Genomic DNA, 18,244 nt, shown 5'->3' with positions numbered 1-18,244 from the left:
ATCTGGAGGATTGCATCTACCAGTGGGACTGGCACTGGTGAAATTCTGATAAAGCAGCACCAGTTTTTTGTGGGCTTGTTGGGGTTTTTTTGGCTACCCTCCAGTCCCATCTGGGTGGATCAGGAAGTCCAATGAGTTCCAGGTTTTTCAAGATTTACGCCAGAGGAGTACAGCAGCATCGTTCAGGTAGGGCCAAGGCAACACAGAATGGAACAATGAATTCCAATTGATGTTATTTCGCTCCAGCACCATGGAGCAGCCAAGAAGGTAAGAAGTCCAGAAGAGCCTTAGGCTGCCACCATCTCCCATCTTTCCACAGGTTTACACTGTCTTGCGATGTACCATATGAATCCTGACTAACTGTGAATTCAGCAATGACTTGTGGGAAAAAAAACTTCCCCAAATCTGTGCCTTCTTCTTTTCAGCTAGTGTTGTGGAAAAAAACTCCCACCAAATCTACACCTTTTTCTTTTCAGCTAGTGCTTCTTCTTTATCCTAAACAAAGGAACAGGTACCAACATGAGAGGTCTGAAAGGCTTGCAGTTGCCCAGATGCTGTTCTCCAGGTAGTTCAGAGACATGATCTACATCACCAGTGTGCTCGTGTCACTGTGGCATCACCAGATGGCCACTTCCAGTGTCCTGCTGCCATTGCAGTGGGAACGTATTTCCTAATAGCTTATTAAATCTTTCTGGCCTCAGTTTAAGCAATTACTTCTTCTTCCCTATATGGACATGAATTGCTCACTGTTTTCTTTAGAGATTGCTATTTTTTACATAGTCAGGGACAACTGCTGTCTCCTCTCAGTCATCTCTTTTGTAACACATCTATTTTTTTCAGTCTTCATGGCTCATCCTTTCCAAAATTTCTAGCATTCTGACTTCTTTCTTTTGAAGACTTATAAATTTGATTGCATCTTACTCTGTGATGTTCTAAATGTGTACATCAGCCTAAGCACTGCCTCATGGCTTAAATAAACAGAAAAAACCTTACCTTTTTGCTCACTTACTATACTTTGTTAGTAAGTGTCCCAGTATACTCTCTCAGAGCTTCTTCTGTGGCGTGGCTATTTCTTTAGACAGTTCTTTTCCCATTTTGTATCTCTGCATTTAATTATTATTTCTTCCTGACTTTAGGGGTTTACGTTTAATTTTATTGAATCTAACTGTGCTGATTTCAGACTGTTTCTAAAATACGAGATCACTTTGAGTCTTGCCTTTCACAGCACTCACAACTGCTTCCAGCCTAATGTGACCCACAAATTGTATTACTATGTTAGCTGTGACATCATGAGTGTTGTAAAATAAAATATGGACTGGAAATAAACTGAGGAAAGATTAATTTGCTTCTCACAGTAGTACCTTGTTCAAAAACTCTTCACAATCTTCTTCCAAACTATTGATGACTACACCTTGAATATGTTCTTTAACTAGTATTAGAATAAGCTGTGATGATTCCATCTAGCTACTATCTCTTTACTTTGCTTATGGGAATATCATGAGGGACACCACCAAGAGCCTTACTGAAGCCAGTTAAACTGCCATAGAAAAATATTAGATTGGTTTTACATTACTTCCCTTTGATAAATTCATATTGGCTGTTCATCATTACCTAATAATTGCCAATAATATACCAATAATTGCCAAACTTTTTGGACCATAGCTTACTACAATACACAGTTTCTAGTTGCCCGCCATATGCTCCATCATCATGCTATTAATAAACACGCATTACTAAGGTGATGACATTTTAGTGTTAAGTATGATTTCATGTCCCCTTGCATCAAGTGGAGACCACAGTTTGGGACCTGATGTTCCAGCTACTTGTAAACTGATTGTCCAGTAAGTTGCTCTACTACCTTTTTGAGTGTCAGAGACCAGCTGACTGATCCATGATTATTTGAGTCCTCCTTTCTGGAGGTTTCTGAGCCTTTTTTGCTCGGAATTTTCAGTTACTGCTTTGCATTTAGCCTTAATCACTTGCCATGTTTCCTTATTGTTTTTTAGGATATAGCTAGACTGTCCTTGCTGCTAAGGGTGACTGTAAGTCTCTTCTGGGAATCAGACAGGGCTGCTGTACAGGCAGGTAGGGTAAAAGCGTGGCCATAGCATAGAGGAACTGCAACCTCCATAAAACCAGGGACACCACATGTGCTAGGTTAATGTGGACTATCATTTTCCTGCAGGTACCCAGACAGTGTCTGAGGTAGCTGTTTGGTGAGGTGTCTCACAGACCACAGCCATTCTGGCATTATTGATGAGCCACCTAGAAGGACCTCTGTTTCCTCCTTGGTTCTCAGGTTTTCAAAACTTTCTGTGCTGATCTCTGACTGTAGCGCCCACCTTTTCTCCATGTTGGTTTAGCTGATTCATGCTTTTGGTTTAGTGTCTTGTAGCAGTTGTGTCTTTCCTTCACCTGTCCCTAGTCAATCCTGCCAATCATTTCTGAGTTGGTTCAAAGCAACTTTGCTGTCTTCTGTTATTTTACTGTATTTCTTCTCCCTTTCTTCCTTCAGTGATAGAAAAACATGAATTCAATCAATTGAACTATCCTTAAACTATTTGAAATTCACCTTTATTGATTACAGGATTCTTCTTCCATAGGACTAATTTATTTTGCAGGTTCAGTCTTTAAATATTGAGGAGACTCTGGAACTAATGTCGGTGCTTGAGTAATGTATTTCCTCTCAGTTAGCTGGGCTTGCACAGGTTTTTACCAGACAGCAAAGTTGGCCCTTCATCCACATGCATGCTTCCTCTTTTGTAGATGAAAATTCATACCATTTCCTCTTTGAAGAGTCTGATGATCCCATGTCTGGTGTAATTGAGAGATGTGTTATATCACTGTTTACAGCAGCATTTTCTGCAATACACTGTAACTTTTTTTTATGTACATTTTTTTTAATGTATGTAAGCTTTTTACATACATTAAACCAACATCTGCTGCTACATCTATTATCTAGACCAGCAGCAAGATACTTCTGCACAGGGTAGAAACCAACTGTTTAAAGGAAAAAAAAAAAATTGAATAATCTGAGTTTTGTGTTATACTTTGCCACACACATTCATGATCAGTGATTTGCAGTGGGAAGATGAGTAACAATAACCTTGATATGTAAGCAGCTTTTCTTTTTAAAATAAGGCAACAATGACCTAAGGAACACACAGACTTCCTCACTTCCCCTACGTGGCACCTTGCTTATTGAATAAACTTTAAAAAAATCCCATTCCATCCTGCCTGATTTTTGGAATACCACTGACAAGTAGGGATTTCTCTTCCAAATGGCTCTCTATAACTCTGGCTTTGCTCTGTCTGCAAGTGGTGCTGCCTGCATGTCCCTCTCACACCTGGTGTGGGCTTTTGACCTATAAGCAACTACTCTTATTTATGCATATTTTATTTTAGAACTCAGGCTTAATACCTATAATACCTTTAATACATTCTGTGAGATGCTTGTCTCTTAACATGAGCAGAATTGCACTGATAAGAGTTTAGGTTTTCGTCATGCTTGTTAAGAAAAGCAGTGGTAAGAGATTAGGTGATACAGAATTGGTATAGCAGTCATAGAAAGCAAGAGGCCACAGAAAAGAGAAGGTGCAGACCAAACAGGCAAACTGTCTTGTGGCATCTGGTAATTCTAAGATGCCTATTAGTTCTTGCTGGAGTTGGATAAGAATCTCATAATGAAGGGACAGTCTTCTTAATTCTGTATTTTCCTGCCTCCCTGTTGGCTGCCCTGGTGGACTGCAGGGTATTTTTTTACTTGGAATCTGCTTAAGTGCATCTGTTCTTTCAAAAATCTTGTCCTGAACATTCATGGTGAAATATATTGTAAATCTTTTGTTACCATTTCATGGCTGATTATTCTTAAATCATGTTACCTATTAATTGATTTGTTCCTATGAAAAATGATCAAGCTACTCCGATTACTGAATTTTCAGATTGGGTATATGCAACTGTACTATCACTCTGGGATTTCTGAAGAATTCAGTACTGGCCTCTTTCTGCTCCCTTGAAATCAATTAATTAGCAGTTAAGAAGTCTTTTCCTCAAATGTTCAGCTGATACAGTATAGGCGGATTTTTAAATTCATGCTTTGGTTTGTCTTTTCATAGCAAACTGCATTATTAAGATAAGTCTGTCCTTACACTGTTCAGTGAGAGGTCCTATCTTGTTTTTACCCATCAGTCAGTTACTTGTTTATTAAAATATTTGCCTCTGTGATGTTAATTTTTCTTTCTCTGCTCTATTATCCTGTATCTTAGCTTTGCAGAAATGAATCTGCAAGTATTGCTGTACAGGTTGCAGGCACGCTTCACTTAAGGGCAAGATTATTATTTCTTGCATAGCCTTTCCCAGTTGCAAGGACTGCAGTATAACAATAGAAATATGTTGGAAGAGTGTCAGAATCTTAATTATATTGGCCTGCAAGTCTTTTTTGAGGATTACACCAACTACAAAACAAGAGGAGTCTAGAACATCATCAAAATACATTTCTAAACACTGGGACAAGAGGCTAAATTGGATAAAGTATTTGGAATTTGTACGGGGATAATTGTAATTATAAGGGGTTTTCTCTTCTTAATTGAAGGCACTCCTCTGCAGAAATAAGAAAGCAATTTACCCTCCAACCAGGCTTTGCACAGTTCTGTCAACGAAGCTTGAGTACTCCTGGCTTTTGTACTCTTCATCTGGTAAGTTCTGGGTTTACCTTCTTTACACAGGTTTGGCATCTGCATTGCTTAATGTTTTTAGGGTAAATTGAGTGGTATTTTTAAGCTGCCTTGCTTTCCACTAGCTCCTGTGTGAGGCTGTTAAAAATATCCCCTGGTGACCTGAGGAAATATGCCTTTGAAAAAACCAAGGATGGTCCTTGGAGTCTGAAATAGACAGTCTTTCTGCATACGGCTATAAATGAAAGTTAATTAGTGAGTGTTGGAGTATGTTACATCCTTTTCTTGCCAGAAACATTCAGCTCCATCAAGTAAATGCATTGTGTGGTGATCACAGAAGATTTGCAAAAGCAAGTCAGTGAATAAAGAGAAAAAAAGCAAGGCAGAGGCTCAGTTACCTTGGCTTAATATGCAGTTTCAAGAGCTAGCAGCAGAGACAGCACACTGACCTGTTTTTCAGTGCTGTAGAGCAAGCATGTTAAGGGAGAAATGCCCGAGTATGCCCTGATTGGCATAGATGCAATTGAGTCAACTCTTATGTGTCTCCTAATCATCTTCAGCCTTCCATGTGTAATCCCCCTGTAAAGAAGTCAGACCATATGACACTGCCCTTATGACAAGGGGGAAAATGCCAGATCTTTTTAACTGCCTCTCAGGAAGATGGGTATTTTGCAAATATACTATGCCATAAATAAAACTGACTAAGATTTTAATACTCTCTTTCTTCCTATGCTTTTAAATTTTTCTTATTTTTGGGAGGCCAGATAAGTAGAAGCAGGAGAAGTCTTTGTGCACCAGTGATTGTGAAAACTGTAAAGCACTAGATGTAAGCGGTTACTTCCTGTGTGTCAGGGCCTCCCGCCAGTACTCACTTCCTTAATCTGAAATGCTCTGGTGTTTTAACTTGTTCCTTGTGGTTAAGCAGCCTGGGGAGGCTGGGTCCCTTCCTCTACATGCAGACAACTGCTTTTGCTCTTGAGAAACTTGGTAACGTTTCATTTACCGAGTATTACGCCGTAGCTGCCATTTTGTGTGCTGTCACAATCTACATGCCTGTAAACCATCATCCTTAAAAAGGTATGTTTGCAGTAATGATCTGTGGCATTTTCTGTAGAGTAATTGTTTTGCACACTTGTATGATGTGTGAAAAGGAGTGTTGGCTTCTCAGTTGAAACAGTACCTCTGTTTCCTTTAGTAATTTTGCACCAATTGTTAGAGAAACCATTACCTTCCATATGCATTTACCTTTTCCGCCATCTTTTTAAAATTTGTGTCTGCTATATGATAGTCAAAAGCACACATTTCTAGAGAGTAAAGATTATTATTAACACTTCAACTAGAAAAATTAGAAGACATAATGAAATGCATTGGATTGTCAGAATGCAAAAGTATGATTTCTGAAGGGAAGTGCAATGCTTAATCAAAAATGAGATTGTATTAAGCAAAAATATTTTGTATGCAAAACATGACATCTTCAGCAACTGAAAAGATGTAATATACTTCTGTATACTTTGAGCTGTGGTTTGCTTTAATTTTTTGTGAATTATTTTTTTTTAGTAGATTTTCATAGAGATATATATATACTACCGTGTAATTTTTTACCCACTGGCAGTATGGTAAGTGAAATTCAAGTCTATGCTGAAAATTAAAAAATCAATAGCTAATAAAGGTCACTATTTACTCATAACCATTGATCCAGTATGTTCGGCACTACTGTAGACACAAACTGTAGAGAGTATGTAACCTAAAAATTTATTAACAGCACAGTGTATCTCTTCAGCTGCCTGCCTTATGATTTGCTGGAATTACTATCAGTTTTAGGTTTTCCCTTTGGATAAAAAGAGCAAAGAAAGAGAGAGATTTTTCCAAAGGCGTTTTCAGAGAATTTGGTCGATCCCATAAATGCACAGGCAGAGGGGTGAGCTCAGAGTCTTTATTTATGCAGAGACCAATACAGTTTCCCTACAAAAGAGGAACCTGGTGCAGGGGGTAGTGGCTGATTGTGTTCAAAGGTCTCTACTACATCATTTGCAGGAGTATTTACTACATCTGGTTTTTCCAACAGTTTGATTTGGTTTGCTTCTCCTAGATGTTTTAGTACATTTCTTCTAAATATGCTTCTTTCTGCAAGATGTTTCTGAATTTTTACTAGCTGAATAACTTCCTTACTTATATTTCCAGAACACTAAAAAGGCTCCAAAACTCGTATTTGCCACTAATCACCTTTAACTCATCTTTCTATTTACAGTGACTGACGTTACGTATTATGTGGAAGCCATTTTAGTTCAGAGTTATCCAGAGCTTTGCCATGTTACGAACCTTTGCATGTTTCATAAATTGTGGAATTCCTTATTGTCCTATTGAGCTAAAATTCCTGATGTTGTGGGTGTAACACTATTATGTGCAGAGGTCATTTCATGCTTAGTTAAAAATCCTGCCAACTTCCGTGAGAGCTTGCGTGAGTAGGATTCAGTGATAATGAGAGAAGATTTCTTGATTTTAGCCCACAGATGTTATTTCCGGAGAAGAACACTGGAGTATAGCTCCAGAACGTGTGTTGGATGAGACAGTAGCCACAGTAACATTGAATATAAAGGCAGTGTTGATAGGGACATTGGGTGCCTTATTTTCCCCACATCCCATCAACAGCACTGTAGAGATAGATTATATGATCTATGTTCAGACTATTTATTGTTGGCAGCTTCAGAAGGCAGTCTTGGGAAAGGTGTTTGGGCTAATCAGTGCAGTGCTTGCTCTTTACAGACAAGGATGATTTGATAGCTATTTTTTGCTGGAATTCTTCCTCCTAATGACTAAGTTCTTCCAGTGCTATTATCCTAATGCTCTAATTATTTTTCTGTGCTTTTACTGTGCTGGGATGTTCTCATACTTTCTGGAACTCACAGAACATAAACTATAGTTTAAAAGTTTATAGTAAAAGCTGTAGCTTTTAGATCTATTTGTTACTTGACAAGAAAATTCACAGTATGAGAGCTGGTCTCTGTAGTCAACTGGGCAAATGTTTATTTTCTAGACATATACAGGCTATTTTTGTTGGCTATATAGCCAGTAAAGTAATTTTCAGTTTTATCTATATGTAGAATAACATATGCTTTTAACATATGAAGTCACATTTATGTGTACATGGAATGTTTCTAGCTACCATATCAAGATTTTCTGCCTCTGTTTTTGAGACTAAGCAGATAAAAAAAGTCAGACAGCTTTGTAGCGTGTATAACTGGCGGAGCTTGTACTTGTTTAACTTTGTTCTGATCAGCTGTTCTTGTAAGTATGGCTGATTAAATGTAATCAGATACAACTGCTCTCTGTCAAGATGCAGTGCCATGTGCTGTAGAAATGGTGGATATCAAAGGTTTGCAACAACGACTTTAGTAGTTCTATGTAATCTTTTGTGTAGTAACTGTACTAACCCTTGAAAAAGCTAATACAATTAAAACTCTAATAATATGCAAACCAGTAATATTCAGAGATGGAAATTAATAATTTCTTATGATTTTGGGTATATCTTGCTCTCAGCTTTGTAAGGGTCAAAAGCACACAGCATTTCATATAGTCAGTATCTTTCAGGCACAGCACCTCAAATGAGTGGCATCTTTACAGTGGCAGCCATGGTGCTTATAAGTTGGTCCTTAGCTCAGCATAGCTTCCGTGACTTACTGCCTTGGCCTCGTTATTGCTAGTGCCTTTCATCACATGTGCTGTAGAGTCCACTGGCAGCTCCCTGCCAGCTGGCGCTGCCTGTCACTATCATTTTGGTCACCTGCCCTTATCCTCTATTGTTCCTACTCACTGCTGCCTTTTTCATAACTCTGTTTAATACCACGGATTGGACAAGGGGGACTGAGTGCACTTCATGGGCATCCAGCTGAACTCATCTGAGGGCATCCAGGGTGTACCTGAGTCAGCCCTCCTTCTACCAGCATCTAGGAAAGCTCAACAGGGAAAATAGGTGCAAAATTGTATTTAGTATCTTCCATTTCTTCTTTGTGTTTTAAAACTTTTCTCTTTGTTCCCCTTCTTTTTTTCAGCTGAATCTTTCATTAGCAACTTTTCCCTGTGTTAAATGTGGGTGGCATTGTACATAAAGTTAGAAGTCTTGTTTCTGATATTTAATAAATAATGGGAAAATGACAAGAATTACGTAAATAAGCCTAAATTACATTACTAAGAAAAAAATAAACACCTCTGTTTCTTCCGTTAGCCTTCTTTTTATGACCCAGTAGACCCAGTAGATTTTGAAGGCTTCCTAATGTCACGGCTGAACAACTTGGACTCAGAACTAGCACAAGAACTTGGTGACTTCCCTGAAGATGACTTGGACGTTGTCTTTACACCCAAAGAATGTAGGACTTTGCAACCTGCTATGCCAGAAGATGGGTAAGGAGACTCTCTCTCCCTCAGAAATGCTGCAAGTTTAAAAATAGTTTTGAAGATGTTGATCCAGACACCTCAGTCTGCCATCCATCCATTCGTTATGCACATGCAGAACTTCAGACATCTGAACTTTGCCATCGATTATGTTAGGCCTGTTTGCACACTTAAAATTATGCAAGTGGTTACATGACTTCCTGAGCTAGCTGTTATAGCAGAAATGAGGTAGGCATAGACAGGGAAGAGAACTAAAGGAGGGCAGGAGGGTAGTACAAAAAATAATTTTATAGCTGTCATCCCAGAGATGAAAGTCAATTCTAATCATGTAGTAAGCATAGGATTGAGGTTTGAGCTTTATTTTCTTTTTTTTTGTGGGGATTTGTTTCAGAGGGGTTTGCCAGCTACGTGTTACATGGCATTGATCAGATCGCTTAAGCATCTATTTCTCAGTACCTTTCTTGCTTAAATGGGGGGAAATAGTTCATACTAAACAAGGTTTGGGGGGAAAAAAAACCTTTAAATTTCTAGTATAGGAATCACTTTTGGTTTCAGGCTCACATTGAAGATACAACTCCGCTGTTTCCAACAGCTTTTAAATTAAAATAGGTAGCATGTGTTGATATTGGTGCTCAGCCATTCTGGAAGTATTTAAGCTGATTTGATAAACAAGCAAACTATGGACAACAGAATTTTTCTGAATGAGAAGAAGATGTATTGAAGGGTTTTCTCATGTGGTTTGGGAGAGTCCTATGCACTGTATACAAAATACTCTTCAAGGACTGTTTTGCTGTAAATGGTACCTTCAAGCAGAACCACAAAGGCCTACAGAGTTTTGCAAGCAGTAACAGCCAGATCAACATGAAGTCAGCATTAGTTTAGCCCCAAACTGCTATGTCTGCGAAGACAGCTAACCATGCAAGGTGTTTGGGGTGGGGGGCTGGCTCCTTTCAGTACGTTCAGGAAATGAACAGCACAGTCTATATTCTCTGCTGTGCTGAACCTGAACACGGAAGGGACAAACAGCCTTAGCTTGTGGCATCCTGGCTCACAGGTTAGACCTGCATCCCCCTCCATTCCTGCAAGAGTTCTTACAGCCAGCGTATAAACTAAAGCCCTATATAACAGCGCTATTTGTTCAGCATTTTCTGCCCAGCATACCAAATGTAATGAGGCTAAGCAGGAACCACAGTTTATATGATTTTTGCCAGCTGTGGACTAGCTGAGAACCCCTCCCTCTGAGCAAGGTCTCAGCCTGCAAGTTCCTTCTTGGCGCAATGCATGCCTCAGGAAGTTCAGGAAAGCAAAAGCAGTAGAGACCAGATGCCATGCTAGGTCACCTGAGAACAATTTGAATCACACAGCTCCTAGAGGATTTTGTAGCATTTGCACAAAGGGTGATTTTCACTTGAAGTTACTCATACAAAATGTTCCAATCTTTATCATTAATTCGTGTTTCCCTATGGATGGGGGAGAGAAAATGAATGTGGGAGACAGAATATTTTGCTGCTTGAAGTTCCCATTTCTTTAAATGATGGACAAAAATAGTAAAAAACTCTCTAAAATTGAAATGAGATTTAAAAAATAAGATGACCATTTCTTCGTTATTTCCAAGGTGACTTCCTAGCATGCTTGCTGTTTAAACCAGCACTTATTTGTTTTTCCAGTAGGAGAACGTGTAAAGTCATGCTGTGCAATCAGTTTTAGGCCTGATTTGTACCACACAGTGACATTAACGGTTTTGTAAGGAGTCTGTGGCAAAGTTCAAATAATCAATACCAACAAATACGCTTGCAGCAGATTTTTTCACAGCAGCTTCTCATTTAACTGTTCACACTGCCATCATTGATATTAGTGCTTTCACAGAAAATCCTGGTCAGGGATGGCCAGGTGTGTTAGGGAAGATGAGAGCACAGGAGGAGCATGCACCAAAGATTTGCCTGCAGGTGATGCAGTCTGTGGTGTCTTTGTGTGCCCAGAGCAGGAAACAGATATCATCAACCAAACTGGGTTAATGTCCTGCCTGCTTGGAAACATACATCCCGCCTGAAACTAGATGCAGGAAGTGACCATGAGCTATGTCAGTCCACTAGTGGCAGGGACACACAGCAGTCTGTTATCGACCAAGGCTTGATCCTGCAGTGCATGCATGAACCCAAATCAGTTGCTACTTGGTCTTGGTAATCGGTTGCAAATCTGTTAAGAGTTCTGGGTGGAAAGTGCTAAAAAGTATCATAACTTTCACCCATTCCTGCATTCCACATGTATCCTACTCTTTTACTCCTTGGACTGGACGACATAACAAGTGATTCTGGCACAGGTCACTAAAATTTTTTAGAATAGGCATAGGGGAGTTATGCTACAACATTATGAAGCAAATTCACAGTCATCAACTTCAGCTTATAATATTTCAGTTCCAACCAGTAGCCAGTCTATCAGGCAACACTAACAACCCCCTACATTAACTGAGACTTGATTGAAAGTCATAAAATTAAATTAGAACATATTCTTAGGTCTTAAAGTTATATTATGCTATCTGATTAAAAGCTCAGGGCCCCTTTCTGGAATTTTCTTGATTTCTATGAGAAAGAAAAAATTAACACCAAAACCATACAAGAGACTATGTATTTGTAAGAGTTCAGGAGCTGATGACTATGGAATAATACCTCTATATGCTGAGACTTGTAATCAGGTTTTGAAAATCAAAAAGATGAGTACCTGATATAATTTCTTTTATTTTGCTGTATTTTATAGCAACATCGGTCGTATATTAATGAAATGCATAGTATGACAAACTGTTACCTCTGTTAAATGTATGTTTCTTAATTTATAAACAGTAACGAAAACTTGCATCAGGGAATTAATGCAGTACACAAAATTCTTTAAGCCTCAAATAGTAGTTTAGTAGTAAAATAAATATACAGGAGAGGACTAATAGAGAGGCCTTTATCCAAATAGCATGTTTCGATAACTTTCTTTGTTCTTAAGGTATGATAGTATATAAAAAGGTATATTTACAATGTGTTGCTTTTTCCCCAGGGTTGAACTGGACTCACATGTCAGAGACTGCGTTCAGACATATATCCGGGAGTGGCTCATTGTAAATCGAAAGTAAGCTACATATAAGTAAACAAAATAGAAAATACCTTGCATCTTATTTGTCAGAGAAGAGATGCATGGTGTTATAATTAATCCTAAAGAATAATTATTTGAATCAGTGACTGAAGGCAAGAACTAACTTTTCAGGAGTATGTGTCAAACTATTGTTTTGTTTGAGCTGGTGGGCCATAGCTAAATACTGTTACATCTGCTTTTTAATTATCAGGCTCTCTGGGAAATAATTGGGAAGAAAATCACATCACCTGTCTGTAATGATGATTTTTCTGAATCAGGAATGCTACTATTATTTGATCACACGAAAAAGAAATGTAACAGGGATAAAGATTACATCTGTATGTGCTTCATTTTCCCCTCCATGTCCTGAAAATTCAACATGAACTGATTTCTAATGGTGTCTGAAAACAAAAGAGTGCTAGCAGCAAAACCCTAAAGATTATGGGCTTTTCCAGTAGTGATTGACTGTATTCATGGAATTTTTAATGTAAAATCCAACTTTACTGTTTTACATCAGTAAACGATTTCTGTATTTGGGGTCAGTGTAATTCAACACACAGAACTGGACCTGCAGTCATTACAACTGACTTAATTTCCTTTGTTTTATTTTAATTTAATTTTATGGTTTCATTTCATTCCATTTCATGTATTAAATGTGAAGGGAATTCTCAGTCAGTGCTTTCTTGTGGGGGTTGTGTGTGTGTCTGTCCCCAGACTCTCGCTGTGCTAGTGGAGCTCACCTCCCTCCCCATCAACCCGTCCTGTTCTTCAGAAAAAGGTTTTCAGAGCTCTACTTTTTTGCACTGCTTCCTGTTCATACCCTCCTGTGCTCATGCCATGTTTTTGAGAAGCAGCAGTAGCAGCCAATGGTAGAGCACTGGCCTATTTGCTGCCATTTCATTGTGCCCCTTCACCCACCCTTGCTACTCTCTGTTTTTCTGACCTGATGTACATCAGTGGTCAGTGCATTATGGGTTGATTTGCATGATTGTAAAGGAATTGCACTGTTTAGTTGTGCAGGGACGGAGCAGCCGCTGAGGGTTATTAAAGGACTTCCTCCAAGGGTGCTGATGAAATTTATTTTCTCAGAACTGTTGCACAGTGAGTTACCAAAAATAAGCTAGTGGGTTTTGCAGGCTCTCCACCTGCACCACTCGAGCACAGGCACTACCTCTTTTACTCAGTGTTCTTCTGAGCATGCTGCAAAAAAACAGCAGGGAGCTTTGTCTGTGCATACAAGTAGGGAGTGAGCAGTAAAGTAGGTGAGGTGAAAAATAGAACGTAGCTATTTTTGCACTTAGGTGTGCTTGAAGAAATGTGAATGGAGCCACAGAAATACACATGTGTGGAAAGGTTTGTCATGTATTTTACTGTATTTCATTCATTCAGGTAAGGCAAATTTGCATTCAAAAACTTTATTGAGCAGTTGAGTCTGTGGTAAACAAGATTAAGGGCTCTGCTAGAGAGCTGAGCTTTGACTGCTGTGGCTAAAAAAGCAAGCAAGTTATTAAAAATTGCAAAGTGTAAAAGATGCTGCAGTGTCACATAAACCCCTGATAGATTGTTATTGGGAGTCTCATGTTATGCTTGGACACTATTCTCAAAACAGATATGAGAGGAAGAAAAGACATCAAGAGAGAAGTGAGAAAAAGTAGTTGTAGAAAGCTTTCCTTTGTTTTGAGAAGGACTGGAAAATCTGTAGTTGCCTGCTTGGGAGACAAAGTTTCATAGGGCAGGTTGCTGAACATATGGTCTGGTGAGCTATAAATTAAAGGAGTGTGTAAGTGACTTTCATGCATTTGTGGATGTGAAGGTTCAGAACAGGAGACTGAAGAATCCTCACTGGGTGGCATGAGCAGCGGAGGTCCTTGTGCCCCAGGGCAGAGAGGTATGTGGCAGAGGGCCTGGACACAGCTGAGGGGTCCCTGTGTTTTTGCCAGAGGCTGAATGTGAGGCTTGTTCCTATGCCTGTCAATTTCTCCTTTCAGTGGTCCTTTCCTCCTTTTCCTTCCCATTTTCTTAATTCAGTGTGTGGCCATTAAACTGACGTGCACTAAAAGCAGGGTTTTCCTCTTGGTGGGTTTTAACTGCTACTATGATTTTCAAAATAAATAAAAAATATAAATAAATTTTCAAAGAATTCTTTAGGGGAAAGGCATTTCTAGCATAGCTTGTACACTATCGGGAAAATGTCATCTCAGGTACATAAATCTCTCCATTAATCATTTGTTTGCCACCAGAGATAGTGAAAAAATAATCAACAAAACCTCTTCTGGATGCTGAAATATCTTAAAGTAAACTCATGCAGAATTTCTGTCTTTCATTCTGGGTGATTAAAGCAGTTCCAAAGCAAGGTCACATCCAAGGAAAGCTGGGATTGTCTCTTTTATTACTTCAGTTTTCATTTGCAGTGAACTGGTAAATGATTAAAATGCAGTTAAAATAAAAACATATTGGAGCATATAATTCAGTTAGTCCCAAAATGTAGTAAAAAGAGGTCTCCCTGATCAATAATTGCTTATCATGGCATCCTCATGAAAGTACTCTGATGTTCAGGCATTGCTTTGGGAGTGTTACAAGGAAAATGGATGAATCAGGATACTGTAACTAAGGAGGCTGATTGCAAAAAGGCCATCAAAGGATATAGAAAATCCCATATTAAGGTAGAATAAATAGAGCTCTGCATGCGTCTTATCTTTTTTCAGGGTACCTGCTGGGTTTTTTGATCGGCCACAAAAATCTAACTTGAAATTGGCACCTTCCTGCAAAACTTTGGGAATTTGCCAGCAGAGAGCTTTATGTTTAGCCATAGAAATATCCCTCTTCAAAAGGAGGCATCATTTGAAAGGTGTAGGTTGTGTTTGTGATTAACTTGGGATACCAGCTAGGTCCAGGACAAGAGCAGTAAGCTTCTTGATGTACAATTGCAGGAGCAAAGAGCCAGCCACAAGAGAAGTGATCCTGATCCATGATTTTAAGGTCACTGAAATCATCACTGTGTCTTTTGAGGAGCCCAGAGCCGGATTTGTACCTACGTCAGGTTTTGCTGCTGTCTCAGGCTCACAGTCTATGCAAAAGTGACCTGAATTAATTTTCTTCCTTTTAAAACCATTCTTAATGTACATGATGGATTGTAGTGGTGTGATAAAACAATTAAATGTTGTGAAATGTCACATTTTTGCATAAAAACTTGTGTTATGCTGCTTTTTTGCACAACAATGTTCCCAGTTGCTTAGTATTTTTTTTTATTATTTGTCTTTTCTGTTTTATTTTCCTTTAACTCCCGCTCATGCTGACTTGCTTGGGCTTCTCTGTGAAAGGAACCAAGGAAATTCAGATACTTGCAGCCTGAAAAACAAGGGATCCCGAAAAAATTTTCACAAGACGCTTCAAAAACAAACATTTGAATCAGAAACATTGGATTCCAGCAATACAAACTTTCAGGTACATTTTCTTTACTTTGGGAAAAGTGATCAGATATAGCAGCTTTCCCCAAAGGAAGGATCCTGGGATCTCTGTAATGGCATGGAGCAGAGAGCCATGCTTTGTGTTAGGCCTCGTAGCAGAGGTCACGTTCATGCCAGCTCTGCTGGACAAGCGCAGGGTGTTTGCTGGCACCCTAGTGCCCAAGCCACAGATCAGTGTTTTGTGGTTTTCCCACAGGTGGGGCCCCAACATGTCCACACACTCCCTGAGGAGGCCTCGAGGACGACCCTCGCCGCCTCCGACTTTGACCTGCGCAGCCTGCAGCCGGACCCCCGCCTGGAAAACCTGCTGCGGCATGTCAGCGCCGAGGAGTTTGAGAGGCAGAACGAGGAGGCACGGCGCACCAACAGGCACGCCGAGCTCCTCGCTCTCTACCCTTCCATGGATGAGGTGAGTGCGGAGGCTGACTGGCCCACAGGGTTCCCTGAGCTGGCTGTCCCAGCACATTTAATGTTAAAGCTGCACCACGGTTGAAAACCAGGGTCAGTGGCCTGGATACAAACCTACCTTGGATAATAACGTGGTGAAGGCATGGCACCATGGGCTCCTGTCAGCCACCTTGAATATGCATTCAGGGGGTTGTACACAGATCTGAGGCTTTGTTATACCCCTCCCAAGCCTCCTCATGCTGGTGATAGCATTGTGTCAGGGTGTTACCCTTCCCTGTAACGCTTGCTTGGGGGGGCAGAAATGTAAATATTCAGTATAAATGGCAGATGTAAATATTCAGAAATAAAAACCAATTTTCTTTCATCTCTGAAGAGATGAAATGCCTGCTGAATGGGGAAAGATGCTGGTCTGTAGCAGTGGCCCATTTAATGTCACATAAAGTCTTATGTAAGTATGTAAATTTACAGTTGTTTTAATTCAGTACGACTAGAATAACTGTTTAATGATAGGAGGATGCAGTGGAGATACGGCCAGTGCCTGATCGCCCAAGGGAACATCTGGGCAACAGGATTTTGGTGAAGCTGCAGACTCTGAAGTAAGTATCCTTCACGGGCCTCACTTGCTGTTTCTCAGTTCATACCCAGGCACTGCTGCTGACCCCGTTACACCACTGCAGCTGTCCTGTTCAGCAAGCGTTTACATGCCTGCTTATTCTTTTTTAGTGTAGCAGAGGACTACTTCTATCCATCATTAAAGGAGTCTTTAACTTGTCAAGGTGAAAAGGAGTTGGGAATGAGCCCAAATTACGTTTTTCTAACACACTGAGTTGGTCTCTGTACATGCTACTGGACTTGATAACAGAAGTAAAAAATCAAGTTATGATTGTTTTTAATTGATGTCCAACTTTCTGACAAATTTAGAAAATACATTGCATGCGATTTAATTCCCTTCCTTTCCTCTTGAAATCATCTAATAAAATGCGCTAATGAAAAAATCCTTCACACTTTGAAAGAGCTAGGGACTGGAATGAAATATTTCTCCTTGTTTTCTAATGGAAGTGCCAGTTTAAACGTAGCCCTTTCAGTTCTTATTGTACACAGGCATAAGGGTGCAGTATTTATCAGTGTCCCATGTGTCTTTCCTTAACAGGTTTGATATAGAGATCGAACCTTTGTTTGCATGCATAGCTCTCTATGATATAAAAGAAAGAAAAAAGGTAAGTGTGCACACAATATTTTTGTTCAGTTGGCTTGGTTTTTATCTCTGGAGTAGTAACTTAGGAAAACTTAGAAAAAAACATGCAGCATTTTCACACATGCTGACTGATCCAGCATTCTTTTTATTCAGGTAAAGTGACACTTGCAATTGTTCATTTTGTAATTCTAGTTACTATTGACTTATCTGAAAACAAAATTTAATGCATTTTTGCTTTGCAATGCATTTTAATTCTTTTTCTTTTCAAGATCTCAGAAAATTTTCATTGTGACCTCAATCCTGATTCATTAAGAGGATTTTTGCGTTCTCATACACCCTCCATTGACTTGTCTACTCAGGCAAGATCAGCAGTATTTTCTGTCACTTACCCCTCGTCAGATATATACCTAGTAATAAAGGTATGTTACAGTGCCATTTCAACACTATTCTTCCTGTTCCTGGCTGTGCCTGTTGTCTGAGTTCCTGGAGCTGACAAATTTGAGTTTTCTGTAACTGAGATGAATTCTGATATATTTTAACAGTACAGGTGTCCACTGGTATATCTCACTCCCAGTCTAAGAAGTTATATTGATACCCTGTGTTCTACTAGTTCTACTAAGTATCTAGAATTACCTGTCTCTGCCTAAGGGAAATTTAAAGTTAAGTGAAATAAGACTTTTTTTTTTTTAATTTTAATTACGTTCTGCGGAAGGTTTTTTGGCTTTGGTTTAGAACATTTCGTGTCATTTTATTTAGCTAGGAAACTGAGTTAGCTTGAACTTTTTCATTTGGAATGTGTTAATTTTCCTAATTCAATGAAAACACAGCAGTTCCTGATTGACAGTGTTGTCACATATGTATTTTCTGTTTTCTAACAAATCAGATAGACAACTAGGAGGAAGTTTTGTATCAGTTTCTCCATAAAGACAGTTTTTAGAATTCTTTATTGCACATTTAGGCAGGCTTTTTCATACTGCTAGAGAAGCAACATATTACTG

At 39.3% G+C, this 18,244-nt stretch overlaps 1 protein-coding gene across 1 annotated transcript in view; it reads left to right on the top strand.

Moving 5' to 3' along the window:
* Nucleotides 1–18,244, top strand: part of DOCK8 (dedicator of cytokinesis 8) — an 89,313-nt gene that overhangs the window by 15,166 nt on the left and 55,903 nt on the right. Inside the window, exons 2-9 of the mRNA XM_037372637.1 lie at nt 4,592–4,694; nt 8,896–9,071; nt 12,102–12,173; nt 15,497–15,620; nt 15,840–16,052; nt 16,562–16,647; nt 17,202–17,268; nt 17,516–17,665. Coding sequence (XP_037228534.1) covers nt 8,944–9,071; nt 12,102–12,173; nt 15,497–15,620; nt 15,840–16,052; nt 16,562–16,647; nt 17,202–17,268; nt 17,516–17,665 — 840 coding nt within the window. The 5' untranslated portion in view covers nt 4,592–4,694; nt 8,896–8,943. The remainder of the gene's footprint in view (nt 1–4,591; nt 4,695–8,895; nt 9,072–12,101; nt 12,174–15,496; nt 15,621–15,839; nt 16,053–16,561; nt 16,648–17,201; nt 17,269–17,515; nt 17,666–18,244) is intronic.

This window comes from Falco rusticolus, chromosome Z, assembly GCF_015220075.1.
Source record: "Falco rusticolus isolate bFalRus1 chromosome Z, bFalRus1.pri, whole genome shotgun sequence".
NCBI lineage: Eukaryota > Metazoa > Chordata > Aves > Falconiformes > Falconidae > Falco > Falco rusticolus.
This window is presented reverse-complemented; position numbering and strand designations above follow the sequence as displayed.